General features: G+C 40.0%; 1 protein-coding gene and 1 long non-coding RNA gene across 8 annotated transcripts in view; one reads left to right on the top strand and one right to left on the bottom strand.

The window, feature by feature from the left end:
- Nucleotides 1-874: 874 nt before the first annotated feature.
- LOC139605607 (LIM and calponin homology domains-containing protein 1-like) overlaps nt 875-16,908 on the top strand; it is a 96,702-nt gene continuing 80,668 nt past the window's right edge. For 6 of the 7 annotated variants that reach the window (XM_071457224.1, XM_071457223.1, XM_071457226.1 and 3 more), the window contains exon 1: nt 5,188-5,473. In XM_071457224.1, coding sequence (XP_071313325.1) covers nt 5,372-5,473 — 102 coding nt within the window. In that variant the 5' untranslated portion in view covers nt 5,188-5,371. Of the gene's footprint in view, nt 892-5,163; nt 5,474-16,908 lie in introns of those variants that run through there. The other variant, XM_071457228.1, reaches the window with a different exon arrangement.
- Nucleotides 3,646-5,210, bottom strand: LOC139605608 (uncharacterized). Its single transcript, XR_011684440.1, has 3 exons — nt 5,111-5,210; nt 4,240-4,256; nt 3,646-3,953 (listed from the first exon to the last, which is right to left on the bottom strand). It is a non-coding gene; the product is annotated as an uncharacterized lncRNA (long non-coding RNA).

Here is a 16,908-nt window from a genome sequence, read left to right on the forward strand (position 1 = left end):
TGTAATCACTGCTCCAACATCATGCAACAGAAGGAATTTGCAGATTTTAAGACAAGAGAGATACATAAAAGTACACATTTTATTAATTGCAATTCCACATATGTTGCGTACTTCCTCACATGTCCTAGTGGCAGAGTAGCAGAACACAAATATGCCATAAAAACTAAATTGTAATTATGATGGTAACTGATATCTTCTTGTCCACATAGTCTACTTGTAATATATTTTGACATGCACAGAGATCTGTCAATAGAAGGAATCACTCCACTCCACTCTGGTTTACTTCTCTTTCCAACCACGCCCTGATGAAGACTCTGTGATGGTTGAAACCTGCAGGTCTTTTTTTTACCTTTTAGGATTTTTTTGTTACATATTTGACTCTGATACATCCTCACACAATAAAGGCATTTTAACTGCATCAACTTTGCCTGACATAAGCCCAGTGGCTTCCCTTTGTCTAGAACATAACTATGTTTCTTTACTGTGTAATAGAGAACATATTTCTGTTTTTGTTTAATTTAATACAAAGTGCGACTTGTTACATGTTATTAGTGTCCAATAAAATAAAGTGTGAATGAGATTTGCATCTGTGAAATAAATCTTTCAAGTTTGTGTTTGAAAAAAATAAAACATTGTTCATGTGTAGAAGAGATAAGTATCTGTAAAAGTTACAAGTATAACTTTGACCCCATTTTTAAACCTGAATCTGATTGGACAATGACAGTCCAATCAGTAGGCAGAGTCCAATTAGAGGGCAGGTGGTCCTGATCCCTTAATCTCTGCTGCAGATCCTAAAAGGTGTAGCAGATTCAAGCCAGCACCGTCATCCATCTTGAAAATCTACTGCACCAGAACCACCTGCCCTGTGATTGTGATTTACAGGTTTACAAAGTATGATTTACAACTACATTTGGAATTGTTTGTGAATATCAACCCTTTTGATTCTAATTTGAGCCCACACAGGTAAGTCATGCCCATGGCTTATCATTTCTTGCTGGTTGCCATCCATCAGTTTCAAAGTAGGTGGCCACACACACACAGCTCCAACTGCAGATACTGTTGGCAGGAATCCTGGAAAAATATAAAAAGTTTACTTAGGTGAGTTTAAAATGTTCTAAGTCAAATTACTCTGTCCATGAGAAGAACGTAAAAGCTTGATCATCCATTTAAAACTAAGCACAAAAGTATGCAAAGACTAATATAAAAGCACTAGTTTGAGAACAGCCTGCAAAGGTAACATTAAGCAGTAGTTAGAACTAACAACAGTTTGAGTCTGTTTTAAAAACAGCTAAGCTAACATTCACACCACATTTCTCAGCATGAAGCAGACTGTTAAACCTTACATTACTTGGTTGTGGTTTATGTGGTATGTACCGGTGCTGACAAAAATGAGAGCCTATTTCACCCTATGCTTATTCTAGCTGGCACTGTTTAGTGGCAAACAGAGCACATTGCAGCAGTTAATTTAATAGTAGTATCGAGCACCACAATTCAGCTGTTATGGTCGAACCCAGCTCCAGAAGCTTGAAAAGTGATTGACAATCTTACTTTGGCATATGATCCACTTTTCAGATGAATAGTACAGATCGCCTCATTAAAAAGGTCTTATATTTAGATATTTCATTTGAAAGTTAAATCCTGCAAACCAGCCTATTGTTAACTGTTAAACAGCTAGCCCGCTAACTGCAGCTGGAGACAGCAGTCCTTGTTCTGCTCTGCTGTGAGTTTGGTGTAGCACCACATGTCGCAGTTCTCCACCGGAGCAGAACAAGAACCACCATCACCAGCTGCAGCCCAAGATGGTGGAGTTACAGTCCACCTGCGGGAGGAGAGACCTGCCTGCAGGCAGGCAAACGTGAAGCAGGACAAGCTGGAGCTAGGTGGTTAGCAGCGCCTAAAATTTCAAATCAAAATGCCTCACAATTTGTGATCAGAAGACGGCCTTCTGGGTTAAGAGTAGGTGCAAGCAAACAAAACTGAAAGAAGCTTCAAAGTGGAGGGAAGATATAAATCACAACTTCCATCTAATCGGGACTTTCATAATAAAAGCAGTGTGAAAACAGGACACACTGTGTGGCAACTTTAACCAGAGATTTTGAAAGTTTTCTGCCCTGTTTCTTTTCACAGGTGTTGACAAAGGTGCTTCTTTCAGTACTTTGCATTACCTAATGCTGATATCATTCAGTGCCTGAAATTCTTGCTGAGTAGCCAAAGATCAAAGTTTCAGTTATATTCAATTCATTTCTTTTACCATGCAAGTGAGCCATCTTCCCAATCAGATAGGATCTCTGATAGATAAACTCAAAACCTCCAATGCTGCAGGACTTTGCACCTCATAATGTAAGAGGGCAGAGGTTCTTGCTTAGTTGGGATTTATTTGGAGACCTGCCTGATGAAGAGGAGGAGATCTGAGTATTTTTTATTTATTTATTTATATATATTTTTAAACTTACTGACCGGGACCAGCCAGGGATGGTTCACTGCTGTCATTTTGTATTTTGGTATCTACATTTAAAGCAAAACGGGTGCGTTTTCTGCCTAATAACTGCATGAGGGCAGTATATAAAATGTGTAGTTCTCCTCTGCTCTGTTTCTTCCCGGTCCCTTCCTGTTCAACCGACTTCTGCAATTTTCAAAGGTGTTTTGTGTATTTCCCAGTTTAATTTCCATATGTCGTTATCCATCACTTTTTTTTAATTGAACCCTTCACATTATGAGCGATTAAAATATGAATGATGAACTACTGCAGCAGAAAAACATACTCTGGAAACATCCTCTGGAAGTAGACTTGCTTTCATCAGTCAGGCTGCTGTAGTTAAATAGCTGAAATTACTTTGAGCCACTGGGGGAACGAGGTACCTCGTTAAACCCTTCATCTACAGTAGCTGTGTCGTGTATTCCCTAACAGGTCTTACCCAGATTTTAAATTGGATATAAAGTTTAAAACTTGAAACACCCATTTTGGTGTAAGAAATCACACAAACATTTTATAGCCTCACAGCGTCAGAGCCCCATTCATGGTGAACATCACACATTTTTAAGGTTCATTTGGTTTCTAATTTTTGAGAGAGCTGCATGTATTGACCTAACTGTTCTGGGGCACAGCAAAAAGAAATGTGAATTCTTAAAAAAGGTTGGGTTCTCCTTTAAATGCACAATCCATGCTTATAATATGGTGTTTCCATCCTCAAAACATCTGTTGCAGAAAAACAACAGACTAGAGTTATAAATGTTTAAGTCATTATAGTCATTATTAAAATGATCGTGTACATTTGAAAATGACAGTGTAATTTTTCACTCATGTATGTGTTCTAGGATTACACTGGACTTAATGAAAATGAGCAAAGCAGGAGAAGCAGTCAACTAGTTCCATTTGAAAGTATTTAATCTTTTGCTTGCAGTCGGTCGGGTGTGAGTGGTTACAGTTCAGTGGTTATATTTCTACTAATGAAAGAAAGTATACATACAGGTCAAATTCTATCATATTATCTTGAATAAAGCAACAAGCAATTCTAATTCAGGATCGGTGCATCATTACAATCTTACTTTAAATATACAATCATGTGAGAACAAACCAAGGAGATTAGATGTACAACTTAACAACAAAATAAACATGACATGAATTTAAAGATATAAACTACTCACTCAACACACTTAGGAACAAAGGTGAAATGATGGAGGGATTTAAGTAAAAATGAAAAAGCAGTAATGCAGTAATCCAATTTGCATTTTTATTTTCACATAAAACCTGCTTTACAGTAACAATATTCAAATACACTAAGCAAACAGCATCCTTGGTCCATACATTTACATGTCACTATGCTCTTTTGGGGTCAAAATGAAAATGCAGTCTGTCAGTCCTCTCATCAAGGCAGGTCACCATTGAGGACGTCACTTCTTGTCACTTGTCACTGTGACTGTCTGGGGCAGTGGCAGCGGCTTGTTTTATCGATCTGTGTACAAAACTATGTTTTATATCAATACGAGATCCTTAAAATACAGAGGTATTGTTTAAAGAATTTCAAATGTAGTACAATAAGTGATAAGATGCTAGAGACAAGTGTGGTTAGGCCATAAATTACACAAAGATCCACTGTGATACGCAGTATTTAGCGTTATTGGAAACTTTGTGATCTTCCACTATTGTGAGTTTAAACAAAGATGTGAAGTGATACGTACATGTTGACATTTAAACTGACATTTAAAACATGTAACTGTGGGAAACAACAGGGAAAATACCTTGTGTTTAGTTCCTTCTTGTTGATCCAGCATTGGGTTAGGGAAATGAAAAAAGTTAAGACATTTTGGTTACAAATGAACAATATTTACAACACTTGTAGTATGTCTGCTGTATGATTAATGATACATTGATAAACTGAGATCTGCATGTTAGAGCTGCTTTCTAAAATGAGTCCCAGTTGGACGGTGCTGAACCTGTCAGAATTCTCTACAAAGGAAACATGGGTGTGGTAAAACCCAGATGGGGTAAACAGATCTACATTAGAGCTGTTTTTGTGTTTCAGTCTTAATCATACAATGGGACAAATTTTTGCAAACAAGCAAATTATATTTTGTAGATTTTTTTTAAAATAGTAAACTACTGTGTACTGTATTACCAGTTTTTACTTTATATGTTTTTAAAATGCCCTAAATATCAGAGTTTATAGCTTGAAACAAGATAGAATGAGGCAGGTTGCTGCACAAGAAAAATCAAGAAACATGAAACTGGTTTAAACTTGAAACTATGTTGGAATAAACTTACTGCACTGCCTTTCTTTCACTTATATAAAAGAAAATTTGACTTTACGGGCTCATTTTCAGACTAAAATGACTTCATAAGAGGGCGATTTGGTGAACTCAACAATGGTTTATTTTTAAGAAGCATATCGTATTATTTACCAAAAAAAAAAGTATTAGACTATACTGCAAAAATAACCAGAACCCCAACTAAAGCAACATAAATGTAGTGGAATAAAAACTACAATATTTGCCTTTGTTAAGTAAAAGCTTTGAATGCCTCAAAATTGTTCAGTACTGGAGTAAATGTTATGTTTGAGTGTAATAATGCAGCATGGGCATCCGCTAAAACTTTTATTTTGAGAGCTCACACCGGAAGCCGTGTAGGTGCCTCTGGCTGACTTGACGCTGGTTGTCTGCCCGCAGACGCCGACAGGAGCGACACCGGAGAGCAGCCGCTGGTTCGTGTGCCCCGCCGCTGCTGCCGCTGCAACACCCGCAACCGACAGGGAAGACCGGCCTCACTGACGCTCATTTCGGTGGAATACCGCGGCTCTGAGCTGCTCTTACACATTTTTTTTTTATTTTTTTTTTTACAGGCTTTAATACTTGTAGAGCTAAAGCTTCTTCGCCAATGGCAAGTCCGGTTGCAGACATAGGACAGTCTCATCAGCATCACCCTGTGAGCGAGTCGGCCGCAGACTCCGCATTTCTGGAGGCGCAGAAATGGATAGAGGTGAGTGACGAGGTACTGAAGCAGGCGACTGTGTCAACTCTCCAGCGCTGCGCTTCCCTTCCGCGCAGGTGCTTTGTTGTAACTGTGTGGCCTCAGTTACCGGGTTGCAACCTGCCTCCCTCGGACGGCAGTTTGCTGTTTTGTTGCTTCGTCACCTGTTGAAAGGTGACTCAAGCTGCAGCAGTCCGTCTATGTTCCCGTGCTGAGTGTCAGTGAATTTATTGCTAACATGCTGAATTAATTTCGTGTTGTTGAAACGTAACAGTCCTCCAAACACTTGTGTCTGAGAAAGTCAATACCTAGTTGATATTACCCCAAAAAACACAGTTTTACCTGTAATGACTCAACCTAACTGCTGCACTGCCGTCGCTCTCTAAATGGGATGGTGCACATATTTGCAGAGGCCCTCCTGAGTGTTGCAGCAGGCTTTCAGTTGTTTTTGGTGGGGGCCATTGTACAGTAGCTGTGGCTGCTGTGGGGCCTGGTGCATGTTTGGCTGAAAACAATGAATGCATCATGTGGAATGGATTTTTGCCTCATTGCGAGCCTGGGGAACAATCACACAAACGAGGTTTTGTTCTGCGAGAATTTCAATCACGACACTTGCCAGTTGCATTTGACTCTGTCATCCTGCAGTGAGCTGTCCTCTTGTCAAACGCTGATGACTGGGTGATTATCTGTTGCGCTGTTTGAATGTAGTCACCACTTTGGAGGTTTACATAAAGGCTTAAAAATCAGATGGGAAGCCCATGTGATTCAGTGTAGCAGGGGCGTTTGTAGGGGTTGTGGGGGCTCTGTACACAAGAGGCCCCCTCACCAGGCAGTATATTTTTCTAATTTAATTTATTTATATTTTCACATTTAAGTATTTTACTGTTGATCTGTGCCTTGTCCGACTGTTGATAATGCTCCAAAATGAACTGAGAGGTTTTAACACCCAGTGGCAAATGTGAATGAGTCCGGTGATGCCAGGCTGCCCAGTTGAGTCACTTCATTAAAATGTCAGATAAACAGCAGAATAAGCTTAAATACTTGAAAGCAGGTATGTCTGACAAGTGTCCCTGTTAAGCACCTGCACTAAGACTCTTAGTAGTGCCAGTGTCAGTACTGGCCAGCATGAATAGGTGAAATATTAGACAGTGGTACTGGCTAAACCATATTGTTGTCCCTGCATAGCGCTATCAGCGGCCTAACTGCATTTGTATTGGCAGGAGTGTTCCAGCCACTATCCACACTTTTGTATTAAATGCATCAAACAGTTAGATTTCAGTCTAGTTTGAGACTAGAATGTATGGATATTTTTAACTCTCAGTGTCTTCCTGGCAGCCTGATAAGTGTTCATACGGAGTTCTCAACATAAACTGAACCAAGTATCTGCAAGTATATTGCATCTCACAGTATAATGACAAATGACAGATCCTCTTTTAGAGTGTCAGGGGCCTTTACAGACCTATTTAGCGGCACCAAACTCCTCCGAGGCCCATATCTCATCTTTAAAAAGTCACTACTGACCTAGAATCTCAGAGGCAGCTCAGGGCTGAGAGCTGAAAAGGTGGAAGTGAACTGATACTGCTCCTGTGTTGTTGTTCTTCTGTCACCCTTTCCCCATGGGGACTGATTTCATTACCCATACACACCTGGTGATGGTCCCTCAGACACCTCAGGGAACCAGAGACAGGTCACTGGTTCCTTAATGAACAGATGAACACAAAGCCTCAGTCAGCAGCCCAATGGCCAGTCTTTGACTGCTTATATTCAACTGCTGTGTCATATAAGGTGTCAGGACTGGAGGCTAGAGGTTATGACAACAGCTTCTCTGTTTGCCATCTATTGCCAGTGACTAATCAGAACATGCAAAGAAACAGTGGAGACCTGTGTCTCTGGTGTTGTGCACCTCATCAGCAATTTAACTTTGGTTGGAAACTAACCTTCCCCTGTCTTTTGCCTGCCTTTTACTCTCATGTTTTTAGATTTGTACTCTTTCCTGTTAATAATACTTGCACCTGTTAATCTTGCAGCTAATGTGTTATGGGAGAAACAACGACCCATATGTGCTGCATCGAGATACTTCATCCAGAAGACGTATAGCTCCAATGCAAGAAAACAATTGCATAACACAGGCTTGACCTGCAGAGGCATGTTTGATTACCTCATGGTTATAGTTTAGGGCCTGTTCATACCAAGTTTGTTTGGGATGATTATTTTTTTTATTAACTTGGAGGTTTGTTTTGGCAGGTGAGAATAATTTAGACTCTGCTGTGCACTAGCTGACCACACAGAGACCCTTGAAACTGCTGTGGAAAATCAGATTTATGCCCTTCTGTCGATGTGGTCTGGTGGTCCAACCATAGTTGCATCTGGGGAAGGGACTGATTTATAGTTCAGGATTGGATTTTATCCTGTTTGCTGTTGTAGCACCACTCTAATGTTAAATCAGGCTGCCCACAGACTGACATGTGTTTATAATGTACCAAAAGTAATCCTGCACACATGTTGTGATATGGACAGAGATGGGAGGGTTTGCACTGTAAATTACTTCTTACAAATGGGAAGTAGACTCATGTTTTTATTCTTTCATTCATGAGATTCTTTGCACTTACATGGCTTCACTAGATGAGAAAACATGGATGGATTTGGTGTTACAGAGAAGGAAATTGCTGGAGCTTGAACTTACCCCATGTCTTCTTCAGTATTAACAATCTATAGAAGCATGTAGGAGGAGGCATGAGCAGTCCCAGCTGTAGTGGTTTCTATGTGGTATCGCTGTAGCACCGACACGTAGCTGCACTTTTGAGGAGATGCACATCACAACCAACCAAGAACATTTATCCATCAGTTTTGTTAATTTTGTTCTTGCTAAGAAGCAAACCATTATTGTCCACTTTGAATTTGAAAATGTGTCACCATGGGAACAGAGCTCAGACAAATAGCATCCAGCGGCCCTGTCTGTACAACCCAACACCTTGATATGGAGCATTCACACCTGCACTCATTGCGTCCCGCTTCCTCTCACCATCTCCTCAGTAACGCTGTAGCTAATGCTGGTGTTTAGGCTCCTCTGAACTTTAGAGGAGTCTCACTGGCCCTTTGATGAGGCTGGAAATTCCTCAGTTGGTGAGCTTGATTGATTTGTGTCAAATGGCCACAGGGTGGACGGAAACCCAATGAGATGATCCGACTGGGTCTTTTCTCAGAACACACCTTGGTGGATTAATGAATTGGCTTTCTTCTCAGTGGTGGTTGAGGACTGTTTGGCTGCTGGCAAATTCATGTCAAAGCATAAGTGTGAGACAAGTATTTTCATCACTTGTTTTATTCTAATTAAAGACATTTCTGTTGGAAAAACATCCAACTGATAAATAAACATCAAGTAGCACAAATGGAGAAAAACCAAAATGCCTTCTTCTTTTTTTATTTAACAGTTTCTGTGCTATGTAATTGTCTATGCATTGTCTACTTGCTCTTGTTTTTTATGTAAAGCACTTTGAGCTGCATTCTATGTATGAAAAGTGCAATATTAATAAAGTTAATTATTATGTAACAGAAAACTTGCCAAGAAAAATTTCACACATGGAGAATAATCAGATATTTTGTTAGTGTCCATAAAACCAAATACTAGAGATTAAGTCGCTGAAGTATTTCATGTTGGTTTCTCGTTCACTTTGAGGAGTTAATCATATTAATTAAAAGTAGTATGAAATAATGAATTAAGTCAAATAGACTGGCAGGTAATGTTGCCAGAGAGTCTGTCTTGTACAGCTGAAAACACACTATATGATTTAAAACCTGCTTAAAACCCAGACTTGGCTGTAACAGCAGCAAATAAAAGGGCGGGTCATCATGGACTGTCTTCATACTTGAAGTTGCAGTTTGTTCAGATTTCTCAACTCTTATGATAACCATCACAGTCTAGTCCTGCAACTCATTATTTTTATGACAGATTAATCTGCTGATTGTTTTTTCAATTAATCTGTTCATTGGTCAAAAATGGTGAAACAAATGCCAATCACACCTTCCAGAGCCCAAGATGGCATCTTCAAATGTTGTCTTTCTGAGTATATGTCAAAAATGCAAAGACAGGGGTGGCCCGGTTGTCAAGTGGTTAGGGCGCGTACGATGTTGAGTGCAAGACGCTCTTAGCAGGCAGTCACCGGTTTGACTCCCGACCCGTCCGACTCTTTCCTGCATGTCATTCCCCTCTCTCTACCCCCTTTCCTGTCAGTCTCCACTGATCTATAATAAAGGCATAAAAAGCCCCCAAAAATAATTTTAAAAAATGCAAAGACATTCTGTTTTACTATGATATATGACAAAGAGAACCAGCAAATCCTCGCATCTGAGAAGCTGGAACCTGAGAAATACTGCTCTCTCTCACTCACACACACATACACAGAGGCACATTGACGACGGACCCGTCTGTCGGATTGGATAAAAACAACACCACAAACCTGTTTATTTGCATATGAAGCGGGAAAGTGAGATCTGCTCACAGGTGGTCACTGGAGACGCATTTTAAAGCCAGGTGTGAACAGACGTACTCAGTGCTGACCACTTGCGATCGAATCTCTGAGGAACATAGTCAAACAAGTCCTTTACTGTGATTCCCTCAGAACAGAATCACAATTTGACACCCCTGTTCACACACCCGCACCCCCACAAAAACCAAAAAAAAAAAAAAAATCAGCACAGTCATCTTTAATGACAATATTATTGCATACTTATCTCTATTTCTTTGGCTTTTTCGTAGTTAAATGGGAATACAGGAATCTGTAGGTGGCACTCAACCTCTGTTTAAGCACATTAAAGCTGAAATGTATAATGTAAATAATATTTCTTGGCAAGACGTCTGTTTTTTCCAGCTCTTGTCTCAACTTGTTTAGTGTCTCTTCTCCATTGTCTGTTTATCTCTCTTTCTCAATCCCACCACCACCACCTCCTTCTGTCCAAGTCATAGCATGTTTAGGGGGCTGTGACAAATACAAAGCTCCATAGTGATGCGCCTAAATGGAAAACTAATAACATCTGCATATCACTGACTGATATCATTCCAGTGATATCACTGTGTGCAGTCAAATCACCGGACTGATCCATGTTTTTACATTGTTTGATGTAGATATTATTGTGACCAGAGATTTAATCCCCATTCTGCTTCTCACAGTGTACACACATTATTTTATCTTGTACGGTGCTGTAATACATATGTAGAAGTTCACTAGGCTTGAAAAAAAAAAAAGTTATTGGGTTTTTTTTTTGTACAGTGTGCCCTGCTGATGAGTCCAACCCTCACTCACTGCTTGGCTTTCTGTACATTACTCTACATCATTAGCATGTGACAAGTAAAATGTTGACCTGCCGATCAATAGAACTATATATTACGATATTTGGGCTGCAGTGTATTGAGATATAAAATCACTATAGCCTAAAGTCAACACACACAAAAGATGCACTCACAATTTCAAAATACAGCTGCAAGCAGTGTCCAACCTAATGTCTGTATTTCTTACTCTTTTATATCATTACTGAATCACAAAAGCATATTTTTTTGCACAGTAAGTCATGTAGTAAGTATTGTCCAAATAGGGCAATGGAAGACATCCAATGAACAGTAGACTGCAGTGCCAAACACACATGTTTGCGTGGTGATTGATTGCAGCCCAAGTGAAATCCTGACAATGAGAGCCAACTTAATGTGACTGGAATGAGCTACAGTTCATCAGGTGAAAGTGCCAGATGGGACTGGACTTGATGACAGCTCCTGGTGTTTGCCATGGAAACTTTGAGTTAAACAGCCAGGAAACAATGAACCAAGCCAAGGAAATGGTAAAAACAATGCAGCAAAACACCACCAGGTTTAGGTTTTGTTGTTTGTTTTTGTTGGAGTTGTATGTGGAACAAGAGAGTCAGAGGGTAACAGTTTATCTGTTTATCTCTGTTAAAATGAAAGAGAAAGTGAGCCCATGTGGCGAGATGTCAGAGAAAGACATTGATATACGTTACACTCAAAAAAATAATCCATTGGATGAACATAATTTGATTTTGCCACCTATATTTCATCTAAAGAAATCATGTTAAGACAGTCTATCTTGACTGTGTTAGTCTGATTTAAGTAACTTAAGTTAGTGCAACACAATTTAATCATGTTGGATGAACTAAGATAGCTTTTGTCTGTTACACTATTTGGGCGCAACATAGAACTGACATCGGATCTTTACCATTGTCTTATTGTCTTTGATGCATCTCTACAATATGCCACAGTACAACTTAACTGCTGACTAAAACAGTGTCTTAAATCCTTCCAGCAACAATTAAACCAATTTTCTCCAAGACTCAGGTTGTTTGTGTCAAATATTAACCATACAATGCATCTGGAAATGCTGTATTCAGAGTTCAGCATTTACAGTCTTGCAAAATTTAAAAGTTTAACATTCAACATGCAAGATTTTTTAAACCTTTTTCACAAATGCTTGTAAAATATTTTACGAACAAAATAATTGAGACTGTGTAAGAAAACAGCCTTAAAACAATCTTACAGGATTTGTGCATGACTGGTGTCCTTTCAAGTTTTAAAATTCTAAGTGCAACAATGAAACTTCTTAAAACATTTGTAAAAATGCAATATAATGTGTGCATAACTATAAAAATATGCAGAATTATTCAAGTCAACAAATGCACACTTTTTGTTTTTAAATCAGAAACGGTGAAATATTACTGTCAAAGGAATGTCAGAAAATCTCTGTTATACTACTACTAATACTCAACTTTAGGAGCTCAAAGTGCAAGTATGACTGCTCCACTCACAGAAACTGTTTTTGAAAACATGTATGAATACAACTGCTCCAGCCACAATTGTCCATCTAGTAAAATCAGTCTGGATGTGTGTTCAAAAACATTGTTCTGTGTCATCTCCATTTTGGACATATGAGACGACAATCTTAATCTCAGTCCATTGTGCAAACTAAATTGTCTGTTGGAACATTTTTCTTCTAATATTGAACTTTCAAAAACAAAAATCTGCATTGGCAGACGTGGACAAATGCCATGCTTGAATCAGTCTTCATTAACCTTATTTACCGCATAAACTTGTTTTTCAGGAACTTGGATGATTATCTCTGCCCATCCAGCTTCAGCAGAATTTTCTGCAGGACTTCAAAAGTGCATTTGAGCTTGGGTGGGTAGCTCAGGTTCAGACAGTATATCAGTCCAAATAACAGAACACAGGCAATCGCAGTTTCCCCCAAACCACTGCGGACCTCCACACCTTCAATCAGGACACCGATGTCCTCTGGACCATCTCCCGGGTCTGCACCCTCCTTCTGTATCTCATTAATGTGTGTTGTCTTTGCTGAGACAGTTTTCCAGTCTTTAGCAACATATGTTTTTTTTTCTCACTGTTGCCCTTGGAATATAAAATAATGTTGATGTTTTACTGATCAGAGCAACTTCACTTTGGCCACACATCCTTGAAACTGTGTTGGTTGCTTACATTGAAGCTCTAATGGGTATTCATCATGATATGAATTCACCATGTTGCTGTCTTTGCAGTTATGATTAAATTCTTTAAAGTACCTTTTAAAGTACATTTTGTTTTTTGCTGCACCCTCACTGTTGATGTAGACACGTGGGGAAAGGATATGATCACCGTCTCCTGTCTGATAGCCTGGTGTTCAGAGACGGGCCCCTCACCAAAAGGTCACAAGGTCAATCCCAGAGAAGTTCATGCACATTCATCACCATCTATTTGTCGTGTCACAGGGTCTGTGAGTGACAGTCACAGGATGAGCGTCATACCTGGAGCTATAAGATGTGATTGTTCTGAATCTGTATGGACTCCGTTCTTTTTGGATATCAGGACAGCAACATCTTTTGAAGTCCAACACCACACACCTCTTCTTTTTTGGCCCCAGGCTGTTCTGCAAAATCCAGATTCATATACATAGAAAGATTTGCAGTTGCTCTGCATGTAGTTGTTCCTGAGTCCTTCCATGATGTCATTCTCAGTTGGGGGCATTTTCATTCTTTCCTACAGAGGTGGACTGATGTGTTAAGTACCGAGCTTTCTTGTCAGACCCACTGCTATGACTACAAGCCGTGGAAGAATGTAATTTTAGAAGGAAGTGTCTGTCAGAAGAGGGTTCAGGATGTCCCCTTCATCACTCAACTTAATGCTCTGATGAGCTGGAAATCCATGCTCTACCACCACCCCCACCCACCACCCCCCATCCTGACAGTGCCGCTTGAATGATGAGCTTAGAATCCACAGTTAAGTCTATTATTCCAGGATGAGAATTAAGTTGAAACAATTCATTTCAGCTGCTTGTGTCTTTTTGCTTGTTTCTCTGCTTTCAAAGCTACATTTTGACATTTGTTGTCAGTGTGTTTATCGTTGTAGTCAGTTTAAAACAATTATCCCAGTAAGTAAAATGGATAATGAATCTGATTCCTGCAGTTTTTATAATCGAAGTAAGAAGTATTGTATTGTAAGTTAGGAGCTGCAGCTTTCAAATAGAAGTACATTCATAGAAATTTGTATGAATTTAAATGATTTGACAAACAGTCAACAGTAATAGCGCAGAGCACACATAGAGCTTGTCCATGTGTAGTCTGTTAAAGATTCATGATCAGCAATCAGTCATTGTCAATTTGACCTGACAGTGTTTGATGAAAAGTTGCTCTTTTAAATTCATTTTTTGGAACAGTATTGGTACAGTGTACAGACCTTTTCTCTGATTTATTATTATTTATTTTATTATTGACCCTGATTTATTTATTTATTTATTTTTGGTTGCAAATTTCAACAGCGAAAGATGCAACGAATGATGATATTGAAAACCCTGTTTGTGACAGTGTCTCAGGATTGTTGCGAAGTAAGCTTTTGTTAGCCATAGCTTCAGTCCTTTGACAGCCATTTATGCTGCCTACACCATAGCATCCAAAGGGCACATGCTGCTCAGCTGAGCTATGGCACTACAGAACACTATATCTGTTAACCTCCATCTTTGCCAGCACATAAATCAGCAGTATACACCTTCAGCCAATCCCACTGATGAGAAATCCCTGAAAGTAAGATGCTAATCACTAATCCAGTGGTTATGATCTTCTTAATCTGGGCAGCAGCCTTCTGTCCTCTCCCGGTGAAGCAGGGGAAAGAGCTGGTCTGTTGACACAGAGGCATTAGTAAAAAAGCAAGAACATGAGCAGATTGACGACCTTCTCATTCACACTTATGTATTCTGTTGTCTCAGCCTGTTTCAAGCTCCAGCTTCACTTTTTAAATGATGTGAGTGCTATGGGAGGCGTCTTTTGGCCACAGATTGTTAGATGTGATAAAAAGCTTTGATGTTTTTCTGTGGATTGGAGCAGGTTTGGACAACAAACAAACAAACAAAAATCTATACAGTCATACAAATGATGCTGTCGTCAGCAAATGCCTGCCAATCTGGGTCCAGATGGGTCTTTATGAACATGCACGCACGTTTGGGGTGAGAGGTGATCATGTGGTGGATTACCAAAGTAGATGGGAGATTAGCCCCCTCCCTCTCCACTAAGTGTGCATGTCTGTACATTTGTTTTCAACATGAATCACGTTCTGTAGTTTTTGGAAATCCATTGTCTTCATATTAGAAGTGAAACATTTGCCAGTGATGACCACAGTTGTCCTGTTACCCCATTTGCTGCAACAGATCCTGAAGGCAGCATCACTGATCGTCAGTCAGTGTGGCGTTCACGTGCGTCCGGCCTGTGGCTGACTCGTATAATGCCCTTCATCTCAAGGAGCTTTCAAATGGAGCAGTGGATTTGTTGGCTGCCGTTCACCTACAATAATGGCAAAGTGGGTATTTGAAGGCTGAAGCTGCCAAAGTAGATGGCACAGCTGACAGGGAGCGCGCGCACACACACACACACACACACACACACACACACACACACACACACACACACACAAAATGACAAGAAAAGCAACATGGCCCAAGTTATCTAGTAAAATATACAGGTACTTCATCTCATGACCAAATATATTCAAATGGAGTTGGCCACTGGGCTGGCTTAGAGCAACATTATCCAGTTAGGCTGATGACAGCTCATAACAAACAGCAGTATTGTTACAAAATGGATATTTTTACTCACTGTATCCTTTCATTGTCAATATGGCTTGTTTTTTCCATGGGTGCTTGGTCGGTGGGTTGCCAAATAAAGGCCTTTAATTCAATGAAACTGTGCTGTAGGCTCACTAATAGGTTTTTTGGCTCTTGATGAAAAACCATAAATCATAAACTTGTAATAGAGAAGATGTTTTAGTTGTTAGAATATTAAAGAGGAATTTTACGAGGCATCTCCGGTGTTTTTTACTTTTACATTTGATCAGATTAACTAAAGCCAGACCTCCTCTGTAGAGCTGGGTAATTAACAGAGAAAGTATGAAAACGGACATATAGAACCTCTCACCAGCTTCATCTTGCTCATGTCGGTTAATTTGGCTAACACTGTCCCCGGTGCCAGCGGTGATGAACTGTCTCCTTAAAAAATGCAACCTTGGGAGTGGCCCGATGGCGGAGCGGTTAGGGCACGTACCACATGAGCTGATGCTCTTAGCAGGCGAGTGCCGCTTCAACTCCCGACCGGCCCGACTCCTTCCTGCGTGTCATTCCCCCTCTCTGTGCCCCTTCCCTATCACTTTCTACTGTCCTGTCAAATAAAGGCAAAAATGCCCCAAAAATATCTTAAAAAAAATAAATAAATAAATAAAATGCAACCTTGTGCTTAGTCATGCAAACATGGACTAAGTTGGACGGGGACATGGGCTGAGCAGGATGGAGCTTAGTGCTTAAACACATCACTTTTGCTGTGTTTACGTCTGATGTCCACGCTGCTCCTTGTCAATCATGACTACCAGACAGTGGGGACTGCAGCATGGACAGAGACCAAAGGTAATGCCACCAATTTGTTTCGCCACATTGCTGAATATGAAGAATGCATAGCTCAAAAGAGAGAGATGATAAGCTCCAAAGTGATCATTCATTAATCATAATCGAGGTAAAAGTTTGAAGTAATAGTGATACTGATTTGGAGTCACACTGCCCAGTCTGAGGTTAAAGTGTCAGTAAATAATTGCATTTGGATTAATAAATGGATAGAATTATAAAAAGGAGAATATCTGCTGCTCAGTGTGTGTGTGTGTGTGTGTGTGTGTGTGTGTGTGTGTGTGTGTGTGTGTGTGTGTGTGTGTGTGTGTGTGTGTGTGTGTGTCTATGTTTGCTATTTCCTGATGTCACAAGTCTGTTTCTGACAAGGTGCACATATTGGCCTTGTTCAGCTGTCAGGCCTGTGTGTTGATGCGCAAGAGAAAACGAGCTTTCAAAGAGAGAGAGAGGCAGCCTGGCACTCTAACTGCAGTGCAACACATACACACACACACGCACACAAGTTGCCATAGATCA

This window comes from Trachinotus anak, unplaced genomic scaffold (genome assembly GCF_046630095.1).
Source record: "Trachinotus anak isolate AG129_WGS33_773 ecotype Australia unplaced genomic scaffold, CSIRO_AGI_Tana_v1 ptg000021l, whole genome shotgun sequence".
NCBI lineage: Eukaryota > Metazoa > Chordata > Actinopteri > Carangiformes > Carangidae > Trachinotus > Trachinotus anak.